At 55.8% G+C, this 24887-nt stretch overlaps 1 protein-coding gene across 1 annotated transcript in view; it reads right to left on the bottom strand.

Annotated features, from left to right (window-relative positions):
* The window catches only part of PTPRS (protein tyrosine phosphatase receptor type S), a 114488-nt gene that overhangs the window by 8478 nt on the left and 81123 nt on the right, over positions 1-24887 (bottom strand). The window contains exons 14-28 of the mRNA XM_083879766.1: positions 24261-24378; positions 21035-21625; positions 20250-20347; positions 19861-20114; positions 19419-19512; positions 18757-18972; positions 16918-17075; positions 16069-16080; positions 14228-14340; positions 11981-12028; positions 8265-8362; positions 5625-5748; positions 2018-2193; positions 1270-1389; positions 954-1108 (exon numbers count right to left, since the gene is read on the bottom strand). Of these exons, the coding sequence (XP_083735892.1) occupies positions 954-1108; positions 1270-1389; positions 2018-2193; positions 5625-5748; positions 8265-8362; positions 11981-12028; positions 14228-14340; positions 16069-16080; positions 16918-17075; positions 18757-18972; positions 19419-19512; positions 19861-20114; positions 20250-20347; positions 21035-21625; positions 24261-24378 (2375 nt within the window). The remainder of the gene's footprint in view (positions 1-953; positions 1109-1269; positions 1390-2017; positions 2194-5624; positions 5749-8264; positions 8363-11980; positions 12029-14227; positions 14341-16068; positions 16081-16917; positions 17076-18756; positions 18973-19418; positions 19513-19860; positions 20115-20249; positions 20348-21034; positions 21626-24260; positions 24379-24887) is intronic.

Genomic DNA, 24887 nt, shown 5'->3' with positions numbered 1-24887 from the left:
CTCTGTGCTCTCTGTGCCACTGCTAATAAAGGCTTTCCTCTCACCATCCCAGTGCTGCCCCTTTTTTCACCGAGCCCCCTTGATCTCTGTTAATTAGACTGCCTAACACCTGAACCAGGCAGGTGAGTGCAGCTTTGGCGAGGATTTAGCAGCTGATCTGGGAGCGGGTTGTGAGCTGACAGCTCTTTATTCATTTTCTGAGGTGCACAATAATTGCCATCTGCAAGGGCAGCGATAAGTTGCCCACTCACAAGGACTGTGTAAATGGCATCCTGCAGCAGAGGCAGGATTAGCCTCCCCAGCAGCCTGAACAATCCAGAGCTTCCCCCAGAGCCCAGGAACCCGCAGGCTCCTCCACAGCCTCCTGAGGAACACGGGGGTTTATCTGCATTGAGGGCTCCTCACTGGGCTGTAAATTGAATTAGGGGATGTTACCTGCCTTCAGCCTGGCGTTATCAGGAGGGTGCAGCACTCGGGAACCCTCTGTCAGTCACTGTCAGCTCTGCCTCCCAAACTCCTCCAGGTCACCCCTGATCCTCCTCCTCCCTCACTGTGACCAGAGACAGCCCCACCACACAGAGCCAGACACTGCTGCAGCACCAGGCACTTCCCATTGCTTGACAAATCATCAAATCCCAGAATGGTTTGGTTTTAAAGGGCCCCTAACCCTCATCCAGCCCCACCCCTGCCATGGGCAGGGACACCTCCCACTGCCCCAGGCTGCTCCAAGCCCTGTCCAGCCTGGCCTGGAACACTCAATCCAAATGATCTGGCACCAATTACACCCCTCATCACCCCAGGAAATGCTGTGGTCAGTGGAATCCCCAGCTCTCCTTCTCAGACGCTGCCTGGGAAATCCACCTGTGCCTGAGAGCCACCCCTGTCCCCAGGTAGATCCACACCCTCCTGAGCTCCTGCCTCCCTCCCAGGCGCCAGGGGAAGGGCAGCAGTACCTGCAGTGCACCACGATGGGCCCGGCATCGGGGGGGTTGCAGGTTTTGACCCTCCTGAGGAAGGCCAGGAAGGGCGTGGGGTACTCGGGCACGCCGTGGTCGGGCCACGCCGTGAACTGGAACTGCCGCACCTCGCGCTTCTCGCTGGAGCCGTTCTGCAGGGCAGAGCTGGGGGTCAGGGGCAGCAGCAGCACCAAACTGGGCCGTGCTGGGCCGGGCTGGGCCGTGCTGGGCCGTGCTGGGCCGTGCTGGGAGTGCACACTGCCCACAGCCCATCCCCAGAGAGAACAGCAGCCACCAGAACGAGCCGGCTCACCTTGTGCAGGGAGAAGGTCCGGACGCAGAACGTGGCCAGCTCGATGGTGTCCAGCAGGATCACCTGGATCATCCCGTAGGTGTCCGAGCCTCGGCCTGGCCAGTACTGGTCACACTTGATCTGCAAGGCAGGAGGGGGGGCTCAGTGCTGGGACAGACCCTTCCCAAATGGGACAGACCCTTCCCTGCTGGGACAGACCCTTCCCTGCTGGGACAGACCCTTCCCTGCTGGGGATGCTCGTTCCCAAATTGCCTTGTTGCCTTGTTCCAGGTGAAGCTGGGCTGCTGGCAAAGGCAGGGGAGGTGCAGAAATGTCTCTGCAGAGCACCAGGACAGGGACAGACCCAGCAGAAAAAGCTCCTACTGACTAAGCACAGACTTGGATGCTCCCATCAATCCCACAGACAACAGACTGGAATGATCCTGAAGATTAGAGGGAATGTACTGGGGCTTGTTAAACGAGAGAACCGAATGTGAAACTTGCCACACGATTAACTCCAAGACAGACATGGCAGTGGGAGCCAGCAGCCTCTTCTCCTGGAGCTGCCAAGGAGGCTGCAGCTTCCCAGGGCGAACGGTTGGGTTTTTCACAAGCAATGAATGAATCGCTGAACTTTCAGGGTGCTGGCAGAGCAGGCAGAAATCCCCCCCCTGGCTGCACATCAAAGGGATTCGCTGCTCCCCCAGCTCTCCCCTCCAATCCCCCCCGGATTATGACTAACACCAGTCACGCCTCTCGTGCGTCTTACCCGTGATTTCTCCTCCAGCTTAGTCATCATGACAATGGTGGCCGAGCGCTGCTCCCACACCATCCTCCAGAAGTCCCCGAAGGTCTCGGGCAGGGGGCCCTGCGTGGCGATGTAGGCGTTCTGCTTCCGGTACCCGTCGATGTAGTTGGCATTGATGTAATCACTGCCCACAATCCCTGTGTCAAACCAGAAAAAAAAAAAAAAAAAAAAAAAAAAAAAAAAAAAAAAAAAAAAAAAAAAAAAAAAAATCAGGGGGTTGCACGGGGGTTCACGCAGCTGGGAGAACACCAGGAGGGTTTTGGAGGGATGGTGTTAGAGAAAAGCCCCCTGCAGAAACACCAAAGCCTTTGTGGTTTGGTGGGTCAGAGTCATTCAGGCTCTTGGCAAGGTTTGCCCAGCTCCAGCTCCTGCATTGCAGAGAGACAGTAACTCCTTGCTAAAGGCATTAAAGAGATTGAAAATCAGGCCTTGAAGCCGTGGTGGTTTTATTTTTTACTCATGTGCTCAACAGGAGCCAAGTCCTGGCCCAGGGCTCCTGGAGCATCCGTGTCCAGCAGGACAAACCCGAGTCCTTGTCCCAGCCCGCCCCAAGCCCAGGCAGCAAATGCACCTGGTCAATGACTGTGTGGTCCAGAGGCATCGAGCTACAGCTGGACAGAGTCAAGAATAAAGCCAGGCTTGATTTAGCCAATGAAATTACAGGCTGTGACTGGCTGTAAATTGCCCGCTGTCATTTTTTAGGAGTGTTTTTTTTCCCTACCCGCATGAGTTACAGGCTATTGAGCTCCAGCTGCTCGCCTGGGTCCCCGCACGAGGGTTTGGGATGAGCAGGAGGCGCTGCCAGAGTGAAGAGGTTGATTGGGACATGGCAGGAGGAAGCTGCTCTGGAGTTCAAACGGCTCTGGCAGGAGGAGCTGCCCAGGTTGGGCTCTGGCACACTCAGGGCTGCCTTGGCTGCTCCAGAGCACAGCGAGCGCCTGGCAGGGCTGGCAGGAGCTGAAAACCCTTGATTAGCTCAGTGCAGAGCCCTTCACTCCCGTCTGCAGGGGAGCCAGGGGTGGGCAGCAGCACCAGGGGGGTCCTGGGCTGCAGAAATCGGGGCTGGTGGTCCTGCTGGTGGTGGTGAGGGGTGAGCCCAGAGCAGCCTGCCCGTCCTCAAGGGCACTCGGGAGCTTCAGCTCCTGCAGAAATGGCTTTGGATTCCATTTCTGGAGGGTTCCCTACCCTTTCTCCCTCCCAGTCTGAAGTTTCAGGAGGGAGAGGAGGTGGCTGCAATGGCAGGAGTGTGTTCAAGGCTGAGCTCCTGGAATTAATCTCCTCTCCAGCCCCCTGGGGTCCCCTCTGTCACTTGGAACGGCGGCCACGAGCCCCTGCAAGGTTTGACTGTGTGACAGGCCCAGCTTCAGACAAGTCATAGAATTAAAGGCACTACCTTTTCCTGACCGAGCAGCCAGGGACAATCTGCAGCCTTGGCAAATCCAGATTTAAAACAAAGAGAAAGCAACTAAACCAATTCCTCCAGCTCCTTTCATCTTCCAGCCTTGAGCATGAAATAGAGCTCGGTGGGAAGGAGCACACCAGCCAAGACATGCCAGAACCTCTCAGATGATTGAAAATTCAGCCTTGGCCCATCATCCCTGCACTGCTGGTCCCTCACGGAGCCCTGGGCAGAGCTGGGAGTGCTGCCTGCACCCAGCCCCAGCTCCAAGAGCAGCCCAAGTGTCCTTCACTCCCCCACTTGTGCTCCTCTCCCTTCCCTTGGATGACAAAGCAACTTTTTAAAGCCTCTGCTTTCCTTGGCTCATCCAATATTAATCTCGGAATTAAACCAAGGCAGAACACAGCCAGCCTCACAAGGAGAAACGTTTAAAGCCCTCTAATAGCAGACCAGAGCAATCCAGATTTGTGCAGTTTTTTGGCAAATCACCGTGTTCTGCTGCTGCCTCAGCTCCCCCCCCTTCCCCGCGCCCCTCGGAGCTGCCGTGGCACAGGGAGATTATTTTAGCAATTCCCTGGTCTCAAAGGCTTTGGAATTAACCTCTCCATTCACCAGGCAGTTACCAGGACATCCCACATCCTCTCTGCTCTGATGATCAGCTCTTGGCAACGCAAGACTGGCCTTGGATGGTTTTATCCACCCGGCACAGCCACATCCTGAGCCCGTGAACCTCCAATATTATCTCGGCAGCAGCAAAGCCAAGCAGGTGCCCTGCTCAGCTCCATCTCAAGCCCCTCTTATCCTGGCGTGCACTGGAGCAGCTCCGTCAAGAGCCACGAGTTGTGAAATTTAATGTAAATTTTCTGACGGCGCCATTGCTCACATAGAGCAGCTCAGGAAACAATTTATGACCCGCCAGGCTCTCACTAACCCCTTCTTACCCCGAGCCTTTGAGGGGCCAGGGCTGCACCAGGGGCTGCATATCGAGTGATCTTGGTGCCTGTAGAACTCAGCAGCCACATCTCTGCTGCTGCTGCTGCTGCCTCTCACATTGGTACCATCAGCCCTGGGCTTCCTTCCCACCCCTCCCTGTTCTGTGTTCCCTGTTCTGCTCCCTCTAAAGCTCAGCGTGGTCTGAATTCCTCCTGTTAGTCAGGGATGCATCAAACAGGCATCTCCCAGCAAAGGGAAGGCAGTTTCTTGATGAACCAGCCCTTGATTTGAGGGATTGCAGCTCTGGTGGAACATGCCAGTCACCAGAATTTAACAAACGCCTGGTCGACAGAGGCATCTCCTGCCTGCCAAACTCCCGGGGAGACGTTCAGAGAAGGAACATCAATAGAGATGAGAGAAGTGCCTGTGGGATGTGCTCCCTGCAGGGACTGCATCCCAGCCCTGCTGGGCGAGTGGGGATTGTCCAGGGGATGTCCAGGGGATGGTCCAGGGGATGTCCAGGGGATGTCCAGGGGATGTCCAGGGGATGGTCCAGGGGATGTCCAGGGGATGTCCAGGGGATGTCCAGGGGATGGTCCAGGGGATGTCAAGGGGATGTCCAGGGGATGTCCAGGGGAAGTCCAGGGGAAGTCCAGGGGATGTCCAGGGGAGGCTCCAGGGGAAGGTCCAGGGGATGGTCCAGGGGAGGGTCCAGGGGATGGTCCAGGGGAGGGTCCAGGGGATGGTCCAGGGGATGGTCCAGGGGAAGGTCCAGGGGATGTCCAGGGGATGGTCCAGGGGATGTCCAGGGGATGTCCAGGGGATGTCCAGGGGATGTCAAGCGGATGGTCCAGGGGATGGTCCAGGGGATGGTCCAGGGGAGGATCCAGGGGAAGTCCAGGGGATGGTCCAGGGGATGTCCAGGGGATGGTCCAGGGGATGTCCAGGGGATGTCCAGGGGATGTCCAGGGGAAGGTCCAGGGGATGTCCAGGGGATGGTCCAGGGGATGTCCAGGGGATGTCCAGGGGATGTCAAGCGGATGGTCCAGGGGATGGTCCAGGGGATGGTCCAGGGGAGGGTCCAGGGGATGGTCCAGGGGAGGATCCAGGGGAAGTCCAGGGGATGGTCCAGGGGATGTCCAGGGGATGTCCAGGGGATGTCCAGGGGACGTCCAGGGGAGACTCCAGGTGATGCTCCAGGGGATGGTCCAGGATGCTCCAGGGGATGGTCCCTACCTTCGATGGGCAGCAGGATGACCCGCGAGTGGTCGTAGGCGATGACGTTGGCATAGCGGTTCTTGGGCTTGTTCACCTCCAGGTTGGAGTGTTCCCAGGTGAACTGCTGCCCCGGGTCGATGGACTGCAGGGGTTGGGACAGGAAACGGGACAGTCAGTGAGGAGAAAAGCAGCAAAAGCAGCTCTGAGCACTTGTTCCCCACAGCTGTGGGGTCTCTCTGAGGAGAGCAGCGATCACCGTCTGTATCCTGCAGGAGCCCAGCTTTGCTCCCCATGGGACAGCTGATGTCCCACCTCCCCTGGCCCCAAAGCTGTGGGGAAGGTCCAGCCCATGGGAGAGGTGATGTCCCACCTCCCCTGGCCCCAAAGCTGTGGGGAAGGTCCAGCCCATGGGACAGATGATGTCCCATCTCCCTGGCCCCAAAGCTGTGGCCCATCCCCATGGGACAGCTGATGTCCCACCTCCCTTGGTCCCAAAGCTGTGGGGAAGGTCCAGCCCCATGGGACATGTGATGTCCCACCTCCCTCAGCCCCAGGTGGAATATCTGAGCTCATTCCCCCCTGCACTCAGCACTGAGGGTTTCCCAGTGCAGATGGGGAGGAAGCCCCAGGGGAGCCTGGCAGGGACAGGAGTGAATCCCCCAGCACAAAACAGGGGAAGGACCCCGGCCCTGGGACACTCAATCCACATGGATTTTTCCTAGAAGGGATGAAGGAATAAACAATGAAATGCACTGGAGAGAAAAATCCCTTCTGCCCGTCCTGGTGATTTATGCCAGGTTTGGTGGGCAGGGTTTTTTTTTTTTGTTTTTTTTTTTTTTTTTTTTTTTTTTTTTTTTTTTTTTTTTTGTTTTTTTTTTTTTTTTTTTTTTTTTTCCCTCTTTAAAGTCCAGCTGTCCCAGATATGGAAATTAGGTTAATTACGTTTACCTCTAAATCCTCAGCCAGAGAATTAAATAAAACAAGGGCTTAATTCCTTCATCATTCTGCAGAGCCCTTGGGGTTTGCCTCAATTGGAGGCTTGGCAGGAACGTGCCCAGCTGTGTTTGGGGCTGTTCCCTCTCCCTGTGCCCGCCACCCTTTGGGGACAGGGCTGGGCTCGGGGTTATCCCAAATCCATCCCCCCGAGCCGCCCCCTGCCCCTGCCCAGCCCGGAGCTCCCCGGGCACAGCTGGCACCAAAAAAACCACCCGCCGACAGATCCGCGGCGCTCGGGCTGCGGAGAATTCCTAAACTAATGGGTATTTATACAATTGTGATGTGTCTGTTTGCTCTCCAGCCCTCTAATCACGCCTCGCCTTCACTTCATTAGCGGTGTTTGTTCAGCTCTGGCTCTCCCCCCGGAGGGGGCCGGGCTGGCGGGGGGCCAGGGGCGCTCGGGATGTGGCGTTTGATGCAGATGAGCCTCTGGAATGGGGATGGAGCGGGGAAGGAGCTGATGCTGCTGCTGCTGCCCAGACCCGGCGTGGGAGGGGAGGGACAAGGCGGGACCCCCCACCCGGGGCGAGGAGCTGCTCCCGGGGGTCTCCGGGGGTCTCCGGGGGTCTCTGGGGGTCCGGGGCAGGGGAAAAGCGTCCCCTGGTTTGGAAAACATCCCTCGCTCCCCGCCTGCAGTCTGGGCTCGTTATTGGGCTAAAAACACCGGGGCATTTGATGGCTTTGAAGGACAAAAGCAAAGAGGGGAGAGAGGCTTTTTACAGGGGCGTGGAGTGATAGGGGAAGGGGGTTTAGAGTGGAAGAGGCTTTAGATTGGATATTGGGAGGAAATTCCTGCCTGGGAGGGTGGGCAGGGCTGGCACTGGTGCCCAGAGCAGCCCCTGGACCCCTGGCAGTGCCCAAGGCCAGGCTGGACATTGGGGCTGGAGCAGCCTGGGACAGTGGGAATGTCCTGGGACAGTGGGAATGTCCCTGGGACACTGAGAGATGTCCTGGGACAGGGGGAATGTCCCTGGGCCGGTGGGAGGTGACCCTGGGGCAGTGGGAGGTGTCCCTGGGACAGTGGGGGTGTCCCTGGGGCAGTGGGGGTGTCCCTGGGGCAGTGGGAATGTCCCTGCCAGGGCAGGGCTGGCCCTGGGTGGGATTTAAGGCATCTCCAGCCCAGACCAGTCTGAGCTCGGGTAACCAAACACTACCAGGAACAGGGGAAATGTGCACAAACCCCTCAGACGTGACGAGGAAGCACAAAAACCATCCCATTTCCCATCTTTAGCCCCATGGCATCAGCTGTGGAGGGCTCCCTGCCCATCTCACCCAAGCCCAGCTGGACAAACTGGGGGTCACAGCCCTCCCCTGGGTCTCCTCTGTGTCCAGCAGCAGGAATGTCCTTGGGGCACCCTGGGGACACCCCCAGCCCCTCCAGCAGTGACCCCCATCCCCTTCTCTGGGGGAGCTCAGCCCCTGCTCTCACCACAGGAGCAGCTCATGGACCCACCTCATCTTTATGACCTAGAACTGAACCCAGCAAAGTGCTCAGCAAATTTCCAATACACAAATAGCTTTTAAATTTCAGCTAACCAGATCTTTTTTTTTTTTTTTTTTTTTTTTTAAAGAAAAAAGCTGTTCATTTGGATGAAGGGCTTGTCTGAATTCCCTAATTCCTGGCTCTGCAAACCCATGCACAGCACTCACTCTTGCTCATACCTCGTACTCTTGGGATAATTTCAGGTTATCATTAGCTTTGAGATGCTCTGTGTGTTCAGCCAGCTCGGAAACGGGGATGGGTGGGTGGCTGAGCATACCTAAAAGACAAGACAAGCAGGAAAAAGGATCTCATTTAATAACAAACTAAAATTCGCAACCGTTGCGCATTTTATAAGAAAGAGGGAACAAGAAAAAAGAAAATAAATTACAATGTAAGATCTGCAATGAAAGTAGGGAGGTTAGAAGAGAAGAATTCAGGGCTCGAAATTGTGTCCTTGGAAGTAAAAAAAAAAAAAAAAAAAATCAAGGAAATAAAATAATAAAAAAATAACAGTAAAATGAGAGTGTTCCCGTGATGGCCCCGTTTTCGATGGAAATCAGAGCAAAACAAAAAGGAAAATCCAAAGAGCAGATGCGTGTTAGCGATTCCAAAGTGGACTTGGAATGAGCAAACACTGCCAGAGGAACCCACGCAGCAAATGGCACAGCACCCGCCGGGCCCAGGACCAGCTCCAACAGAAAGGGAGGCAGGGGCAGGATCCAGCCAACCGTGGGGATGTGGGCAGGAGATGGGGATATGCAGATGGGGGGAAGCAGGGGAGGCTTTTCAGGATGGTTTTTGGGGTCTTTTCTGTTGTGTTTTGCGCAACTTCGGCTCTGGAAGTTGTCGGTGTGTTCAGGACACTGAGCTGTGAGCTGCCCCATCCCCAGGGTGCAGCCAGGCCTGGGAGCACCCGGCTGGCCCCTGTCCCCACTCCTGGCTGTGAGTGATGTTCCCTCTGCAGCACAGCCCCCCTTTCCTCCCTCCCTCCCCTGTGGGTCGGGCTGTACCAGCCCCATCCAGGCTGTGCTGGGAACTCTGTCCCCTTTTGGGATGGGCAGGGAGCAGATCCCCCTCAGGAGGGGGATTGGAACAATTTTCCCCTGAGCTGGTTCAGCTGCTGGCCCTGCAATCCCCCCCAGCACTTTGGGGAGGCAGCCAGAGCTCCAGGGAACTCACTGGAGCCACACTGGGAGATCCCACTGGGTCAGACTGGGAGATCCCGCTGGGTCACACTGGGAGATCCCCCTGGGTCAGACTGGGAGATCCCCCTGGCTCAGACTGGGAGATCCCCCTGGCTCAGACTGGGAGATCCCACTGGGTCACACTGGGAAATCCTGCTGGGTCAGACTGGGAGATCCCCTGGGTCAGACTGGGAGATCCCACTGGGTCACACTGGGAAATCCTGCTGGGTCAGACTGGGAGATCCCCTGGGTCAGACTGGGAGATCCCACTGGGTCAGACTGGGAGATCCCACTGGGTCACACTGGGAGATCCCACTGGGTCACACTGGTCCAACTGGGGCACCAACCTCAGCCACCACCACCCAGACTCAGTTCTCAGCCTGGGGTTGGCACATCCTGCTCTGGAAGGGGCAGCTGGAGCTCTGGGAAGAGCAGAGACCCTGCCCTGCCCTCAGTGGCCACACTACAACCCCCCCAGGGGGAAAAGCTCTCCGTGCTTTGCTCATCTGCATCGGATCATGTCTTTGCAGAGGCTTCCCAGTGCTGTCTGCCAGCCCCTGCAGAGGCTGCAGAGCAGCATCGCGGGAAGGCCTGGGCAGTGCCCCCGATGACAAGGACAGGAGTGGAGAGGAGATGGAAGCCAGGGAGAATTTCGAGCCCCGTGGGGTGTTGGTGGGTGACAAAGCAGCGGCGTGGCAGCAGCATGGTCAGAGTACTCTGAGAACTCAGCACAGAGATGGCAAAGCAAGCATGACATCCTCAGTTTTACAGTGGTTTGGGAGAGGGGCTGCTTCCCCCAGGCTGGGCACGGGATGACTCTGCCACACCTGGACAGGTTTCTCCTAAGCTCACCACCACACATCTATTTTCAGCCCAAGGAAATGTGGCTGAGAATAGAAGGAGAGGGGAAATACACCAAAAAAAAAAAACCCTCACAAAAATAACCCTGAACTATCCTGGGGGCTGTGCTGGCTCCATTCCAGCCTGCTGGGATCAGGGCAGGAAACCTCTCCCAGCTCGTGGAGGAAAAACTCTCATTCAGTCTCTTGTTGTCCTGGCCCGTCACAGGACAGGAGGATTATTTCTCCACCTGGATGGAGGATTATTTCTCCAGCACCTCACTGGGGTGTTGGGAGGAGCTGCTCCTCCTCAGTGTGGGATGGGGAGGCTGAGATGCTCCAGATCAGACCAAACCAGTTTAACACCACCAACACTCGATGGACATGTGGGTTAAAAGGAGAAAATAAAAGAATCTGAAACCCCAGGAATAACAAGCCAGAGAAACCTCAGATCTTCCTCGGCTCAGAAGTCTTGGAGCAACCTCTGAGCCCGTGGGCTGCCAGGGAAAGGCCCCCTGTGCCAACCTGGAGTGAGGAGACACCTTCCCCTTGAAGGAATTTCACCAGTTTCCTTCATTAAAGCTCCAGGAAAAGCCCAGAGTGTGACCAGCAGCTCTGCCCTTTCCTGGGGGTCAATCCTGCTTCCCCTCCCACCCTCCCTGCACAGAACACGGCTGGGAGCACAGGGGAACTTGTTCTGCTGCTGTTAAGGACAGAAACTCCTCCTGGCATTGATTTCTAGGGCTCTTTGGAATAAAAGAAACCTCTGCAGCAATAAACACTCCCCTGGTCAAAGTGCCAAGTGCTTGGGGTTTCCAATAGGATCCAGAGTTTGGTGTGGAACGAGGCAGGAGTGGCGCTGCCTGGGCTCAGCTGCAGCTGCTCCTCTCTCCTTTCATCCAGGAACTCATTCTGGGGCATGGAGGGCTGAGCTCAGCCAGGAAAACACCCACAACCCCTCTGGTACAAATTGTGACATATTCCACACCAAAGAGACCAGCCTTGGCATGGAACTGTCCCAGCCCTCACGTCCCCAAGCAGGAGCAGCATCTGTGACTCTTCACATTTGTCAGCTGGAGCCTCACATCCTTCCCTGCCCAGCATTAGGAAAAAAAAATAAAAAATAAAATAAAATCCGAGCCCAAACCACCCAGCAAGGCTGGGATCTTGGCTCCTAATGGGATGAAATCTTTCCGAGGCAGTCTCATCTAACATTTCAATCACTCCAATCTCTCTAATCTTATCACAAAAGACTTGATTCTCTGTGCAGCAGCCAAGTCTCCAAGGAACGTCACCCTGACATCTGCTCCGTGGGCCAGAGCCTCGTTTATTCTGCAAAACCACCGTGGCTGGAGGAGCATTTCCCCCTCCTGTGAGACCCTGGGGTGGTCTCTGTGCTCCTGGGACAACTCGGTGCCAACTGGGGCAACTTCCCCACCTGGATGATAAAAAGAGGTGCCTGGGAGGCTCTTGCAGCTGCAGTTTCTCAAACACCAAAACACAAAATCCCCCCCAGTGACAGCAGGGCACGAGCACAGGGGACACTGAGGACACTGAGCCAAACATCAGCGATGGAACATCGTCCCCAGCCCTGGGGACACCGAGGGGACACAGGGAGCTGCCCCCGGCTCCTCCTGGGGCCTCCGGAGGGAAAAAACTGTAAAACTGGAAGCGGCAATTCGGACAGACAGATGGCACAGAGGAGGGATGGGATGGGCAAACACCGCAGGAACACGGAGAGGCAGGAAAACCAAAATATAGTAACAGGAACGGAACGAGAATCGGAAAGGAAAAGTGACAGAAGAGGAAAATAATAATGGGGGGAAGGGGGAAAAATGAAACCAACAGGAACAAAAACACACAGGAACTAACTTTCCAAGTCAAACTCAGGGTCACTGAGAGGGCTGCTCAGACCAGAATCTGCAGAAAACAGTAAAAAATAAATAAATAAAAGGTACACTTTTGTAAAAAATTTCATGCTAATTAAAAAAAAAAACCAAAACAAACAAAACAAAAAACCAACATAAATCTAAAGAGGAAAAGAAAGGTATTTTTTTTTATTTTTGTGCTGATTAGGACAGGATATCTAAGGTGTGCTTTGCTTTCCCCTCTCTGAGCTGCACATTCCCAGTCCCATGTCCCTCTTGTCTCACTGCTGGGGACACGATGGAGAATCTACCTGGGGTCACCTGTCTGCAGCAGAGCCCACAGACCCTTCTGAGCCATGAGATATTGAATTTAAACATCTGTAACTCAGAGAACATCTGTGGACTCTTCCCCTGCAAACTGCACCACCACCTCTCCATCACTGCCAGCACACTCCATTTTCCATTTTCCATTTTCCATTTTCCATTTTCCACTTTCCATTTTCCATTTTCACCCAACGTCTCCCAAAATTTCTGTGGGGGGCGGGTGATCGACTCCCCCAAATCCTTTAAAAGCTTTTAGTGCCTCACAAATTATGGAGCAGAGTAACCCCAGGTAGGTCAACTCTGGCCAGGTGAACCTGGAAAGGAAAGGGCAGCACCTCCCACAGCCAGGCAGTGTCCTTTGGGATCTGCAGAGCCTTTTGGTGTCTCTGCCCTTCAGAAACCTCCCAGAGCCAGAATTCAGGGGTCCAGCATGGCCAAAGCTCTGGGGCCAACAGGAGACTGACTCCCCCTCTGTGGATCCCATTAGCTGATGGAAACACCCCCAGCTGACTCTGTGTCCTGTGGGACACTCAGGGAAACACATCAACCAGCACTTCCAGCTGTTTCATGGCACCACCACCAAGCTGGGAGGCCACAACCTTTTATTTTTAATCTCAGCACATTCCTTTCACCAGAGGGAGTGCAGCTCCTTCTCCTGGGTCTCCCACCTCCCTCCACTTGAGCACCCACAGAACCTTCCAAAGGCTCCCAGAGAGGGGAAAACTGGGTGAGCTGCAGCTGGGAGCACCCAAAGCATCTCAAACACCTTCAGGTTCTCCTGCAGGAGCAGCACCAAGAGCTGATTGAGGGACCTCCCTGTGCTGGACTGCTGTCCCTGCAGTGAACCCTGAGCTGAGCATCCTCCCTGAGCTCGGGCTGATCCCAGCAGGTGTTTCCTGACTCGTTTTGGTGAAGGCCCTCAGCTCAGCTCAGCTCAGCTCAGCTCAGCTCAGCTCAGCTCAGCTCAGCTCTGCCTTCCCCACAAACCCCTCTGGGACCCCCTGCCCGCCCCACCCTGAGGAAACTGGACAAGGCTAAGGACAGGACTGGGATGGGGAAAACAGGAGCTACAGAAACATCACCAACGAGCACAAAACAGCAAAAATAAAAAATAAAAAATACAAACAAACTGAAAACAACAGCCAGCCCCCAAAAAAAGCACAATAAATTCCCTTCCAAATCCTCAAGCACCAGGAAGTTGGAGGCGTGGACAGGCAGGGGGTCAGTGTGTGTGAGGCCGTGGTGGCTGCAGAGGTGCCATGCAGCAGCTGGGACATGCATGGACAACACGGGGACACTTGTGTGTGCAGCAGGGAGAGTGCACAGAGCCTCTGCCCCGAGCTCAGAGCTGCAGGGACAGGCTGGCCCAGCCCTGGCAGTGCCCAAAGCCAGGCTGGACAAAGCTTGGAGCAGCCTGGGCTGGTGGAAGGTGGAGCTGGGTGGGCTTTAGGGTGATCCCAACCCAATCCCAGCCTGGGATTCCATGGATTCCATGGCAGCATCAGGAGGCACGCAGCTCTTTCTGCCTGCAGGGCCCAGCAGGGCTGTTTTTTGGCAGCAGAAATCAGCAGCCCCGGGTGTGGCTGGAGCACTGGGAGCTGGGCAGGATGTCCAGGAGCTCCCAGCTGGGGGCACAGGGTGCAGCCCCTGCTGCTCTGGTGTGTCTGGCACAGCCCATAACGCACCAATCGATGTGGGAATCCAGGAAAACCCTCCTGCTGCCTTTGCCAGCGCTGGGCACAGCCTGTGCAAGGCCCTTGAGGAGCCCAGCAGAGGCTCCTCTCAGCATTCCCACTTGGCAGAGAGCAGGCTGGGGCTCCTGGGCTGTGCCCCAGGGCAGCCCAGGCTCTCCAGGCAGGGCTCAGGGAAGGGCCAGGTGCTCCACTCCTGCCCTCCCAGCTGGGACAGGCCGGCCAGCAGCTGTTACCTGGGGTCTGGAAGTTGATTCTCCTCATCTCCACGGGGTCCTTGGGGTGGTGGGGGGCGATCTCTGCGTTGTTCAGGAGGCACTTGGTCCGTGGCTCTGAGTCTTTCCTTTTGCTTCGCAGCAAACCCAGAACGACACGGAAGGGACCAGAAAGAAAAAGCAGTTTAGTTTCTTCTTGTGGTCTCAACTACTCATGTTCAGGCAGGAGCAAAGCTCCCGCAGAAAATCAAAGGTGCAGCCAAGGGTTTAAGTGCAAAAAACACATCAGAAAAAGGATGAGGTCTGGAAGGTTTGTGTTTTAGGGGTTGACAATGGCCTGGGAGCCCCTGAGCAGATTTCAGGTAAGGCTGGAAGTTCCCCCTTTCTCCATGAACAGCCCAGAGTGGCAGCCAGGAGCAGCTAAGGTGCTGTGAACTCACAGCTTGGAGCAGCCTCCACTGAACTCTGCAGAGCAAAAATGTTCCAACTCTGGCCAAGCCATTTCCAGCCCGGGAGAAGCAGAGCCAGCAGCATCGTTTGGAAAAGTACAGAACCTCCTGGCTGTGACCTTGGGTGTCAAGCTCTGATATTGCTCTTGGCTGGTCCAGGAGCTCTCAGAGCTGCCCTGCTGCAGACAGAGGAGTCAGAACTGCAGTTTTCAATCTTTTTTGAGCTGCAGAACCCTAAAAACTTGGGTTCAACAAACAGGGCAGACACTTCCTCTCCCAGCACAGCTGTGCCTGCTGAGATCCACCTCTCCCTGCCAGCAGCCAGAGCTCCAACCCGCCAGCTGAGCTGCACATGGAAGTGCTTCCTGATGGATTTTCCTCCAAATGGCTTGGGTTAGCTCAGGCAGCTGAAAAAGTCTTTGCTGACCTGGCTCGTTCTCCCCTTGATGAGAATTTAGAAGAATTTAAAAGAATTTAGAAGATTTTCCCCTTGAAGAGAATTGAGAAGCAAAGCCCTGTGCTGACCTAAAGGTGTGACAACTCCTTGCAAAGGAACAGTGATGGGAGCTGAATTCTCCAGGGAGCAGAGGACGTGGCCCCCACCCCGAGGCTGGAAAGGGGTCCCAGCCCTGCCAGAGAGGGGCTGGGGGCTCCTCACCTCTCCTGCTTTGGCTGCACAGAAACCTCCAATAATCTGCCTGCAGCAGCAATGGCAATTACTCAGGCAGAGGGGAGGTTACTCAGGACATTTTTAGCTGTCTCTTGATGTCACTAACAGCCAGGAGAAGTGGTCTGAGCCCTGCCAGCACCGCATGGGGCACGTTTTGGAATGACACCACTTTGCAGTTTGGGAGATGTTTATTTCCTGCCGCAGTTCTGAAACTGCTGTGAGCAGTTCATGGACTGAACCCAACGAGTGAAAGCTCTTCCAGTCTTGGGAATGGCTGGGAAAAGTCTCATTTCTGCAGCCATAAACACTCTGTCAGAAGCCCTTGGCTGAGGGGGCAGGAGCAGCTTCTGCCACGGGACAAGGACAGCTCAGAACCTGCCAGTGGCTCAGGGACAGCCAGATGTGAGAACCTCCAGTGGCTCAGGGACAGCCAGACGTGAGAAACCCCCTCTCACCTCTGCCTGCCACACAAATGAGCCCCTCTGCTCCATTAACCCAGCACTCTGTGAGCATTTACTGCCGCTGCTGCCCAACCTGAGAAACGGCCCTTTGGTTTAGGAAACTGGCCTTGCTTTGCTTTTCCTGCCCCAATTCAAACATAGCCTGGCATGGGGTTTCTGTGAGGACAGAGCTGGAGGTGGGAACTGCACCAAAAAAAAAAAAAATCCCAACACCACACAGCAAGCACTGGTTAGCACACTACAAGCAAGAAGCTGAATAAATGGCAAATCTGGTGCTCTTACCTGTCTGGTTTGCTGTCCAGGAGAGCGGTGGAAAGGGGAGAGAAGACAAGACAAATGTTCACGTTAGAAAGGACTTGCAGAGGGGGAAGGGGAAGCATTTGCTCAGCCCTAACCCTGGCAGGAGAGGTGGGAGCAGCAGAGATCACCCAGCCAGGGGAACACCCAGCAGAGCCCTGAGCCCCTGCCCAGAGCAGAGGCCACACTCCTGTGCAGAGGGAACACACCTGGGCAGGTCAGAGGTGGAGCAGGGCTGGGAGAGCTCCCCCCACCCTGGGATTGAGCTGTCCCAGCTAAGGACCCTCTGCCACCTTTATTTTCTTTGCTCAGCCCCTGTTTCCCCTCCCGTGCCCTTCCCTTGCCCTGTGTGTGCTCAGGGGACCCCCAGCTCTCATCCCCACACTCAGACAAAGGGAAAGGGAGACACTTCCAGGGGTTTTCCCTTCTCTCTCCTGAAGACTCACACCCTGCTCCCGTCCCCAGCTCCAGCAGAAGAGCAGCCTGAGAGCAGAGGGGGGGCCTCTGCTGCCCCAGAGCCCAGAGGGGCCTTCCCTGCCCACAGGGAGCGTGGCCAGGGGTGCCTGGGGCTGTGAGCTGGAGTCCTGACACACTCACTGCACACAGGGAGTGTCTGTAGGACGAGCACAGCTTTTCTGGGGCAGAACTTGCAGCAGCAAATCCCCCCAAGCCCCTGCTGATCCCCCTGTGCTGGGCAGACTCTCCCATCCCATTTGTCCTCTCTCCAGGGCCCGAGGAAGGATTTCCCCTCAGCTGAGCAGGACAGAAATTCCCTTTAGGGAGCCCTGGGGACACTCAGGCCCAGCCCAGGTGTGGGCAGGGAGCAGCTCTTACTTTTTGTAGAGCAGGATGGCGATGACGATGCAGATGATGAAGACCACGGCCAGCACGGGCCCGATGACCCAGATGAGCCCCTCCTCGCCATCAATGATGGGCTGGGGGTCAGGGTTGTCCAGCTGGATGGGGTCAGAGAAGGGGCTGGCAGCGTAGGTCTGCAGGACAGGGAACAGGGGGGACACGGCTCAGAGAGGGGATGAAGGATGGGAGAGCACAGGATGTTCCACAGGAGGAGCTGCTGGGCAGGAGGGGAGCCCAGATGGCAACAGGGAAAATGCCCTTTTCAGCCTAGAGAGAACCCCCTGTTCTCCCCTTCAGCCTAGAGAGAATGTCCTGTTCTCCTCTTCAGCCGAGAGAAAATTCCCTGTTCTCCCCTTCAGCCTGGAGAGAATGTCCTGTTCTCCTCCCCTTCAGCCTAGAGAGAATGTCCTGTTCTCCTCCTCCTCAGCCTAGAGAGAACCCCCTGTTCCTGAGCACCCGCATGAGGGGTATATTCCACTTCCAACACTCCAGAGAGACAGAGCATGGACAGATCACCCCCATGGGAAGCTGCAGCCTCCCCTGTGCCTCTGCCTCACCCCTTCTCATGGCCAGGAAGGAGCTTTTAGAGGTCCAGCTGCTTCTGTTCCACCCCAGCCCTGAGCCCTCAACAAACACACCAACACTTTCCCCGAGCTCTCATCTGGATTTTGATACTCAGATGGGATTACAGAGCAAGAGGGAAGGGATTAAAACAAGAATTAACACTTGGTCTGGTGAGTGAAAAAAACCCAACCCTGACAAATAAATATAAAGCAGTAAAACAATGTGTGTGTGTGTCCTCTGCTGCCTCTGCACTGAGCTGGGCTCTGGAGGAGGATCAGACCCTTCAGAGTCCTGACTAAGGATCAATTCCCATCCTACAAACTCCAGACACTGAACAGCACAGAGAACTGGCACGGCCTGGTCTGGGAGAGCAAACAGGACAAAAACAGGGGCTCTGGGTGCTTGAACTCCATCAGCTCTGGGCAGGCTGGAGAGCTGCTCCACACCCAGGAGCTGCTGTGGATCCACCGGGAGCGAGTCTGCAGCACCTTGTTCTGCAGCAGAAATTACCTCGAGCTGCAGTAATCCGATTGAGAAACCCATTCAGGAGCGTGTCAGCCTAATCCTTTAATATCAAATACACAACTAAATATTTATTGGGGGAGGGAAAAAAAAAATCCCTCTGAAAACCCTTAATTTCCAATAGCTCCCTGCTACAATTCCACAGGGGGATTTAAAAACAACAAAGTATTAGGGCTGTTTTCTCATTGTGTGTGAGGGAGGAGGCAGGTAAATATTAAAATAGTTGTTTTCACAAAGCCGAGTCCGGCCCCAGTGAAAACAGCAGAGGTGCTGAATTGGTAGAGAGAACTTGTAGTTTTCCATTAAAAAAAGGATCCCCTCTGTGCTTGGAGGGGAACTCAGCAATGCCCAGAGAGTGACCTGCCCTTGGAGCAGAATGTCTGCCGTCATCGCTCTGAGGAGTCAAAGAACAGCCTTTAAAGGGAATTATTGTTCAAAAAGGGGTTTGACCCGGGGCTCTCTGAACTCCTGTGCACTCCTGAGGGGATAATTCAGTGTTCTCCCCACTCTGGGCCCCATCCTGGAGCCACAAGTTCTGCCCACAGAGATGGGACAAGCTGCTGCTGTCCTTGGTGCTCGGAAGAGACAGATCCGGGCACAAGCACGAGGAGCTCACCAAGCACAAGAGGCACATCCAGAAGCTCCACAGGTGGAAGGAAAAACCCCCCAAAGATGCCAGGAGGGCAGTGGAAGGGATGGAAAGGGCTGGGGGCAGCCGGCAGCACTCACAGCCTCGGGCTCCTGCAGCACGGCCAGGATGAAGAGCACGTATCTCTGCCCCGGCTCCAGGGCTCTGTTCTCGAAGTTGTCGTAGTGTTTCATGTCCCCCAGGACGAAGTGTGAGGGCAGCGAGCGGAATCGGGCAGCGATGTAGGGACGGGGGAACTCCAGCTGCCGGGAGTGCCGCAGGCTCCGCCGCCGCAGCCGCGCGATGTCCTGCACCAGCTTGGGGGACAGAGGGACAGCCCTGAGAGCCTGGAGAGCCACACCTGCCCTCCCAGACTAGCCCTGAATGAGGAGCACAGCAACCCCAAATCCCCATCCCATCCCATCCCATTCCATCCCATCCCATCCCATCCCATCCCATCCCATCCCATCCCACCCCATCCCATCCCATCCATCCCATCCCATCCCATCCCATCCCATCCCATCCCATCCCATCCCATCCATCCCACCCCATCCCATCCCATCCCATCCCACCCCATCCCATCCCACCCCATCCCATCCCATCCCATCCCATCCCATCCCATCCCATCCCATCCCATCCCAGCTGTTCTCTGCCCTGAATGAGGAGCACAGCACCCCCAAATCCCGCTCCCAGCCCTCAGGTCCCCATCCCATCCCAGCTGTTCTCTCCCCCCTAAGCTGAGTCCAGTGTCAGGCACACTCACCTCCTCCAGGTCCATCTCCTCAGGGCTGCCCAGGGGGTTGAGGAATTGTCCTCCCCGGGATTTCCTCAGAGGCACCACCACAATGTAGAAAGCTCTGAGTGTTGGGGATGATAAGAGGGAACAGAAGGAATCAGACACGGAAGAGGGGAGCACACGCTGAGGTGAGTTTGCCCAAACTGCCCCACTGGCTCAAGCCCCTTATTTTTCACTCAGCACAGTTGTTGTTGCTGGAAGGAGCTGAGTTCAGTGGCAGCCCCATTTCTCCTTCACACTTTGGCTTTCCCTGTTAGTTGTGGAAGTGCCTCCAAAAGGCAACAGTCAGGAAATGCAGGGCTCACTCTCCTGGCACTGCCCCTGAGGGTCTGTGGTGGTCTCCAGCCATCAGGACTGACCCCCAAAACACAAACTGAGCCCCCCCAACCCCAGTCAAACAGGAACCTACTGGACAGGCACGGAGCTCTTCACGTCGGGGAGAATCACCACCACGTTGCCATCAGCATCGGGCTTGTGGGTCACCTCTGGCTTCTTGGACAGCAGGTCAGCAGCAGTCCAGGCTGCCACGTTCTGCTGCAGCCCTCCCATGCTGTTGCCCTGGTTCATCAGCACGAAGTTGTAGAAGGTTCGGGGCCTCAGGTGGGTGATGAGTTTCTTGGTGGTTCGTCCGTCCACGTCCACGTGCAGCCCGTTGTACTGGATCTGTGGGAGGGAGGAGGTTGGTCCCTCAGCGAGGCTGGTGCTGCTCCAGCCCCTTCCTCCCCATCCCTTTGGTTTGCAGGGAAAACCCAGCCCTGCAGAGCTGGGGCAAATACGGGAAAAAACTCCTGCACTTGCCTTGTATGGGGTAGGAGAGTTGTAATTCTCAGGGAACTCCCAGCTCAGGAGGACAGACGTCTTGGTCACCATCTTCACCTTGAAGTTTTTGGGTAAAACTGCAGAGAAAAAAGTGAGGAGGAAGGGGAGAAAGGAGAAGAAAAGGCAGCAGAGGGAAGGAAGAGCAGGAAAGAGAAGGAAGAGAATGTCAAGTGCTGGAAGAGGGGCCTGCCAGGCTGGCTCTGGCTGCGGCTGCAGGAACAGAAGGGATCTCTCCCTCCTCCACTGTGCTGGAGTTTTGCCAAGGTCCATCTCCCAGTGCTCCCTGTCCCCGTGCCTAACCCCAGCTTTGCCCCCACGCTCTGGGCCTGGGTGGCTGCTGCAGGAACGAGGTGCTGCCCTGGCTGAGCATGCTCAGGTGAGGAAAAAAAAAAAACAACCCATCCCCAGCTCACGGCTTGAGGGTTTCCTTTTTTTTTAATTATTTTTAATTTTTTTTCTCTTTTCTTTTGGCTGCTTGCAAAAAGCTGAAGGAAAAGCTCTTCCCACCTGTGCAACGACTGGCCCCCCCTTTGGGCGCCAGCGACAAGAAGGTGTCCGGACTTAACGTAGAAAAAAGCGGTAAAAGGGACTTACCTGGCCCAAGGCAGAGAGGAGCGGAGGGACTGAGTGTGACACCAGAGTGCTTTGCATTTACTCACGAGCCCGGCTGAGCCTGGCCTGACCTCTCCAGCTCTCTTGCCTCCCGGCACCAGCCCCGGACACAAGTGGGGGACAGAGAAGGAGGAGAAACCGGTAAGTCCTACCTTGGTCCAGCTGGAACGTCCGATACTGGACGGTCGGGCTGTAGGGCCCGGGCCCTTTACTGGTGTGAGCACGGATTTTAACATCATAGGCGGTGTTGGGTTTGAGCCCGTTGAGGGTGTAGGAGTTCTCTGGGGAGGGGGGCAGCTCTTTTTCCAGCAGGTTCCCGGGAGAACCGGCCTCCCGGTAGGCCACGGTGTACTTGACGATGTTCCCGTTGCGCTCGGCCAGCACGGGGGGCAGCCACCCGAACTGCACCGACACGGCCGTGACGTTGGTGGCCTCCAGGATCTGCGGGTAACCCTTGGGGATGTCCTCGGGGGTGGTGAGTTCCTGCACGGCTTCCTCTCCGAAGCCGGCCCGGCTCTTCACGGCCAGCTTGAAGACGTACGTGGCGCCCTTGTGGATGCTGGGGGCCACGTACTGCTCGTCCAGCGCCGAGAACTCCAGCGTGGCCAGAGGGTCCACGTCCTTGCGGCCAAACTGCAGCCGGTAGCCCAAGACCTGGCCCTCGGCGCCCAGAGGGGGCTCCCACTTCACCAGCAGGGTGTTCTCCTCTGTCTGGTGCACAGACAGGATGGGCTTGCCTGGGACTGGGAGAGAAGAGAGGCAGCTTCAGCCAGGGCTGGGGCAGGGGAGAGGAGGTGCAGTGTCCCAATTATGGACACAAAAAGACCACATTCACCCATTCGGTTGAAGTGAGGGAAAAGAGAGTTTATTATGGTTTAGGGTTTAAGTAGGATTGGGAACCTGGTTGAGGATTGGTAGGTGAAAGGAACACCTTTCTGACCTCAATGGTTAATTCAGAAGCGCATCACAGAGAGGAATGAAAACAATCTCCATTGTTTTGAGAGACTGCAAGGGCAGGTATGTAAACAATCATCAGAAGGCTGAGGATTAAGACAACAGTGCAGGGACTCCCCAGATGCAGCAACAGGTTCCCCAAGTCCAGCTTGGCTCCATATAACCCAAACTGCTGCCACTCTGTAGGTGGATGGGCCCTGAACAGTTTGGGGAACGAGGAGCGCTGCCAGCGTGTCAGCTGTGAGGTGCTGACACACTCATAAATTTATTTTCTTCCCTTGGTTCAGGATGGAAGGATGTGCACAGCTCCTCCTCTATCCCTGGGCCACTCACCCTCCCAGTGCTGGGAAGAGCAGACTCAGAGTCCTGACTCCAGCCTCCTGTCCCAGTTACTTCCCAGGGCAGGGAGAAACAAACCTGGAGCCCACGAAGTCCCAGCCTCCCTCCCTCTCTCCATTACACAGCCCAGCTCATGCAGAAAGAGACTGGAACAGATTGGGCCAGGCTGGGAAGTGCAGAGCAGCTGAGGGTGAAGCAGTGGAGGATGGAAGGGAGGCTGGGCAGCCCCAGGTCCTGAGCAGCAGGCACGGGGCCAGCTCCCAGGGCTGAGGAACCAGAGCCCAAAGTGTGTGTGTGAGGCAGAGGGCAGGGAGAGCTGTGCTGGCTCTGTGCTGCTCCTCTCCTCTGGAGGGAAGGAACTCCCAGGGCTGGGGCACCTCCAGCGAGCTCCTCCTCAGCTGTCAGTGAGCTCCCCCACACTGGGGGCTCTGGGGGGCTCAGCAGGGCCATGTCTGTGCCTAATGAGCCCTGGCAGTGCCTGGCTGCCAGACCAGCCCACAGCCACAGTGAACTGACACGTGCAGGCCCAGAGGCTGCACCAAGCCAGGAGAGCAGAGCATTAATTCCAGCAGCTCACGCGCCATTGACGCTCCGCTCCGCTATTACAGACCCAATTTCCTCCTCTCCGCCTCGGTGTTTCTCCTGCTTGGGCAGGAGGGGAGAAAGTGGGGCTGGGAGGGATCCCAGCCCACTCCCACAGCACCAGCCTGGCCAAGGGGTGAGGGCTGGAGGGAGCAGGGCAGGATCTGCTGTGCCAGGGAACCTGGAATTGTCACTCTGGGAAACCTCTGCCTGACACCTCACTGGGGACCAGGGGCTGCCTCTGAAATAAATTCTGAATTCCTTCCAAACTGCCAAAGAACGGCAGGGACTGTGCTGGGAGAGCCAGACTCCTCCCTTGGGAATGCCTGGGGAACACATTAAAGAGAAAAAAGAGCGCCATTACCTTTACGCCTCAGTTTTTATCACAAATGTTACTGTAATCAGCTGATCTTGAAAGTATTACATCTGCACAACAAATATTGTTTGGAATGAAGGTGAGAAGAGAGTGCAGAGAGGGGGGAAATGTTTTATTTTGTAATTGGTTTGGACAGTAAAGGAGAAAATCAGATGTATTGCTGAATTTAAATTCAGCCCCCAGCCCTGAATGATAGAGAAAGAAATCTCTCCCCTCAGAAGGTGCATTGACTCAACGCTGCAAAGAAGGTAAGAATGTTACAGAGCCATTTGAAAGAGGTTTTTTTTTAAAAAAAAACCTAGCTATTTCAAGTTGGGGGAAATTGAGTTTTGGGTAATAGCTGCTGTGCTGGAGAAAACATCCCTCTGTGACTGATCACCTGCACTGCAAATCCTAATGGGAAGAGATGAGGGAGGGTGACAAGGGAGAGTGACAACAGAGCCAGGCAGAGAGAAAGGCCAGGAGGGGAAAACAGAAAGGGTGGAGAGCCTTGGGAAGGAGGAAAGCAGAGAACCAGGGAGTCAGTGAGGAGAAACACGGCCAGAACTGGAGGGGAAGGGAAGGAAAAGGCTTTGGCTGGTGTGGGCAGGCAGAGCCCAGGGCCCAGAAATGGGAGCAGGAAAGGTCAACACTGTCAGAGTTTCTCTCTCCACCAGTCCTGGACGCAGGGGATGTGCATCCAGAGGTGGCACCAGGAGAGAGGAGTGGGCAGGACAGGCAGCACTGTCTGCCTGCAGCTCTGCAGGTCTCTGCCAGTCACCCCCCTGAGGGCAGAGCCCCTGTCCCCAGTGTGTCCCCACCCGAGTGGGGTCAGAGCAGGGAGAGCCACTTTCCTTCTGTTACACTGGGATTCACAGCCCAAGAGATCACGAGTGATAACAAATCCATCCTCTGCTGTGTCTCTGGGTGTGCCTGGGCTCTCTGGAGCACTGGACAGAGAACTGTGACATTTGGTGAGGGCTCCATGTGAGGAATGAAGGGGTTTCTGCCTTAATAAACCTAATTCTGCCTTTGGGGCAGCCTGGCTCTTGCTGCAAGTCCGTCCCTCCAGAAGGGAATGGGATGAAAGGAGGTGAGTCTGGAGCAGCCCCTTGGCTTTAGGAAAGGGGGGAAGAAAAGGCTCTCACCTGCACCCTTGGTAGTGACCACCTTGGGTTTGCTGCGAGCTCCATCCCCCTTCATGGTGTAGGCGGCCACGGTGATGGAATAGGCAGTCTCGGGCTGGAGCCCAGCAATGATCATTTCCTGTTTGCCACATCCAAAGGGAAATCGTGTCAGTGCTCAGCCCCACACCCCAGGGCAGCTCTCTCCTCCCTGCAGGAGCCTCAGCCCCTTTCCAGCATGCAGGAACCCCGAATCCAAGGGCACCAGACACTCTGGGGCTCCTGTGGGATTGCTGAGGGGGGAGAGCCCCGTTCCCCTGGCGAGGCTCCCCCAGCTCTGCAAACACAGCCTGGCTCTGCAGGGCCCCGTGCAAGGCATCCTCCTCCAGATCTGCCTCTCACACATTCCCTTTTTTTTTTGTGTCTTCACACAAACCACTTCAGCATCCAAATGCCGTCGCTCCCTTCAAAGCTTTCCTCTCCACTGTGCAGCCTCAGAGGAGCCTCAGAGGTTTCAGGGAGATTACATTTTTTTTTTTTTTTTTTTTTTTCAACATTACCCCCTTCTCTTCTCTCCTCAGAGATATTTTTAATGCCTTCACAATATTAAAGGGATTGCTTGAATGCAAAGTGCAGGGCGACGCATTCCGC

The sequence above is a fragment of the Zosterops lateralis genome (genome assembly GCF_965231275.1).
Source record: "Zosterops lateralis genome assembly, chromosome: 29".
Lineage (NCBI taxonomy): Eukaryota > Metazoa > Chordata > Aves > Passeriformes > Zosteropidae > Zosterops > Zosterops lateralis.
This window is presented reverse-complemented; position numbering and strand designations above follow the sequence as displayed.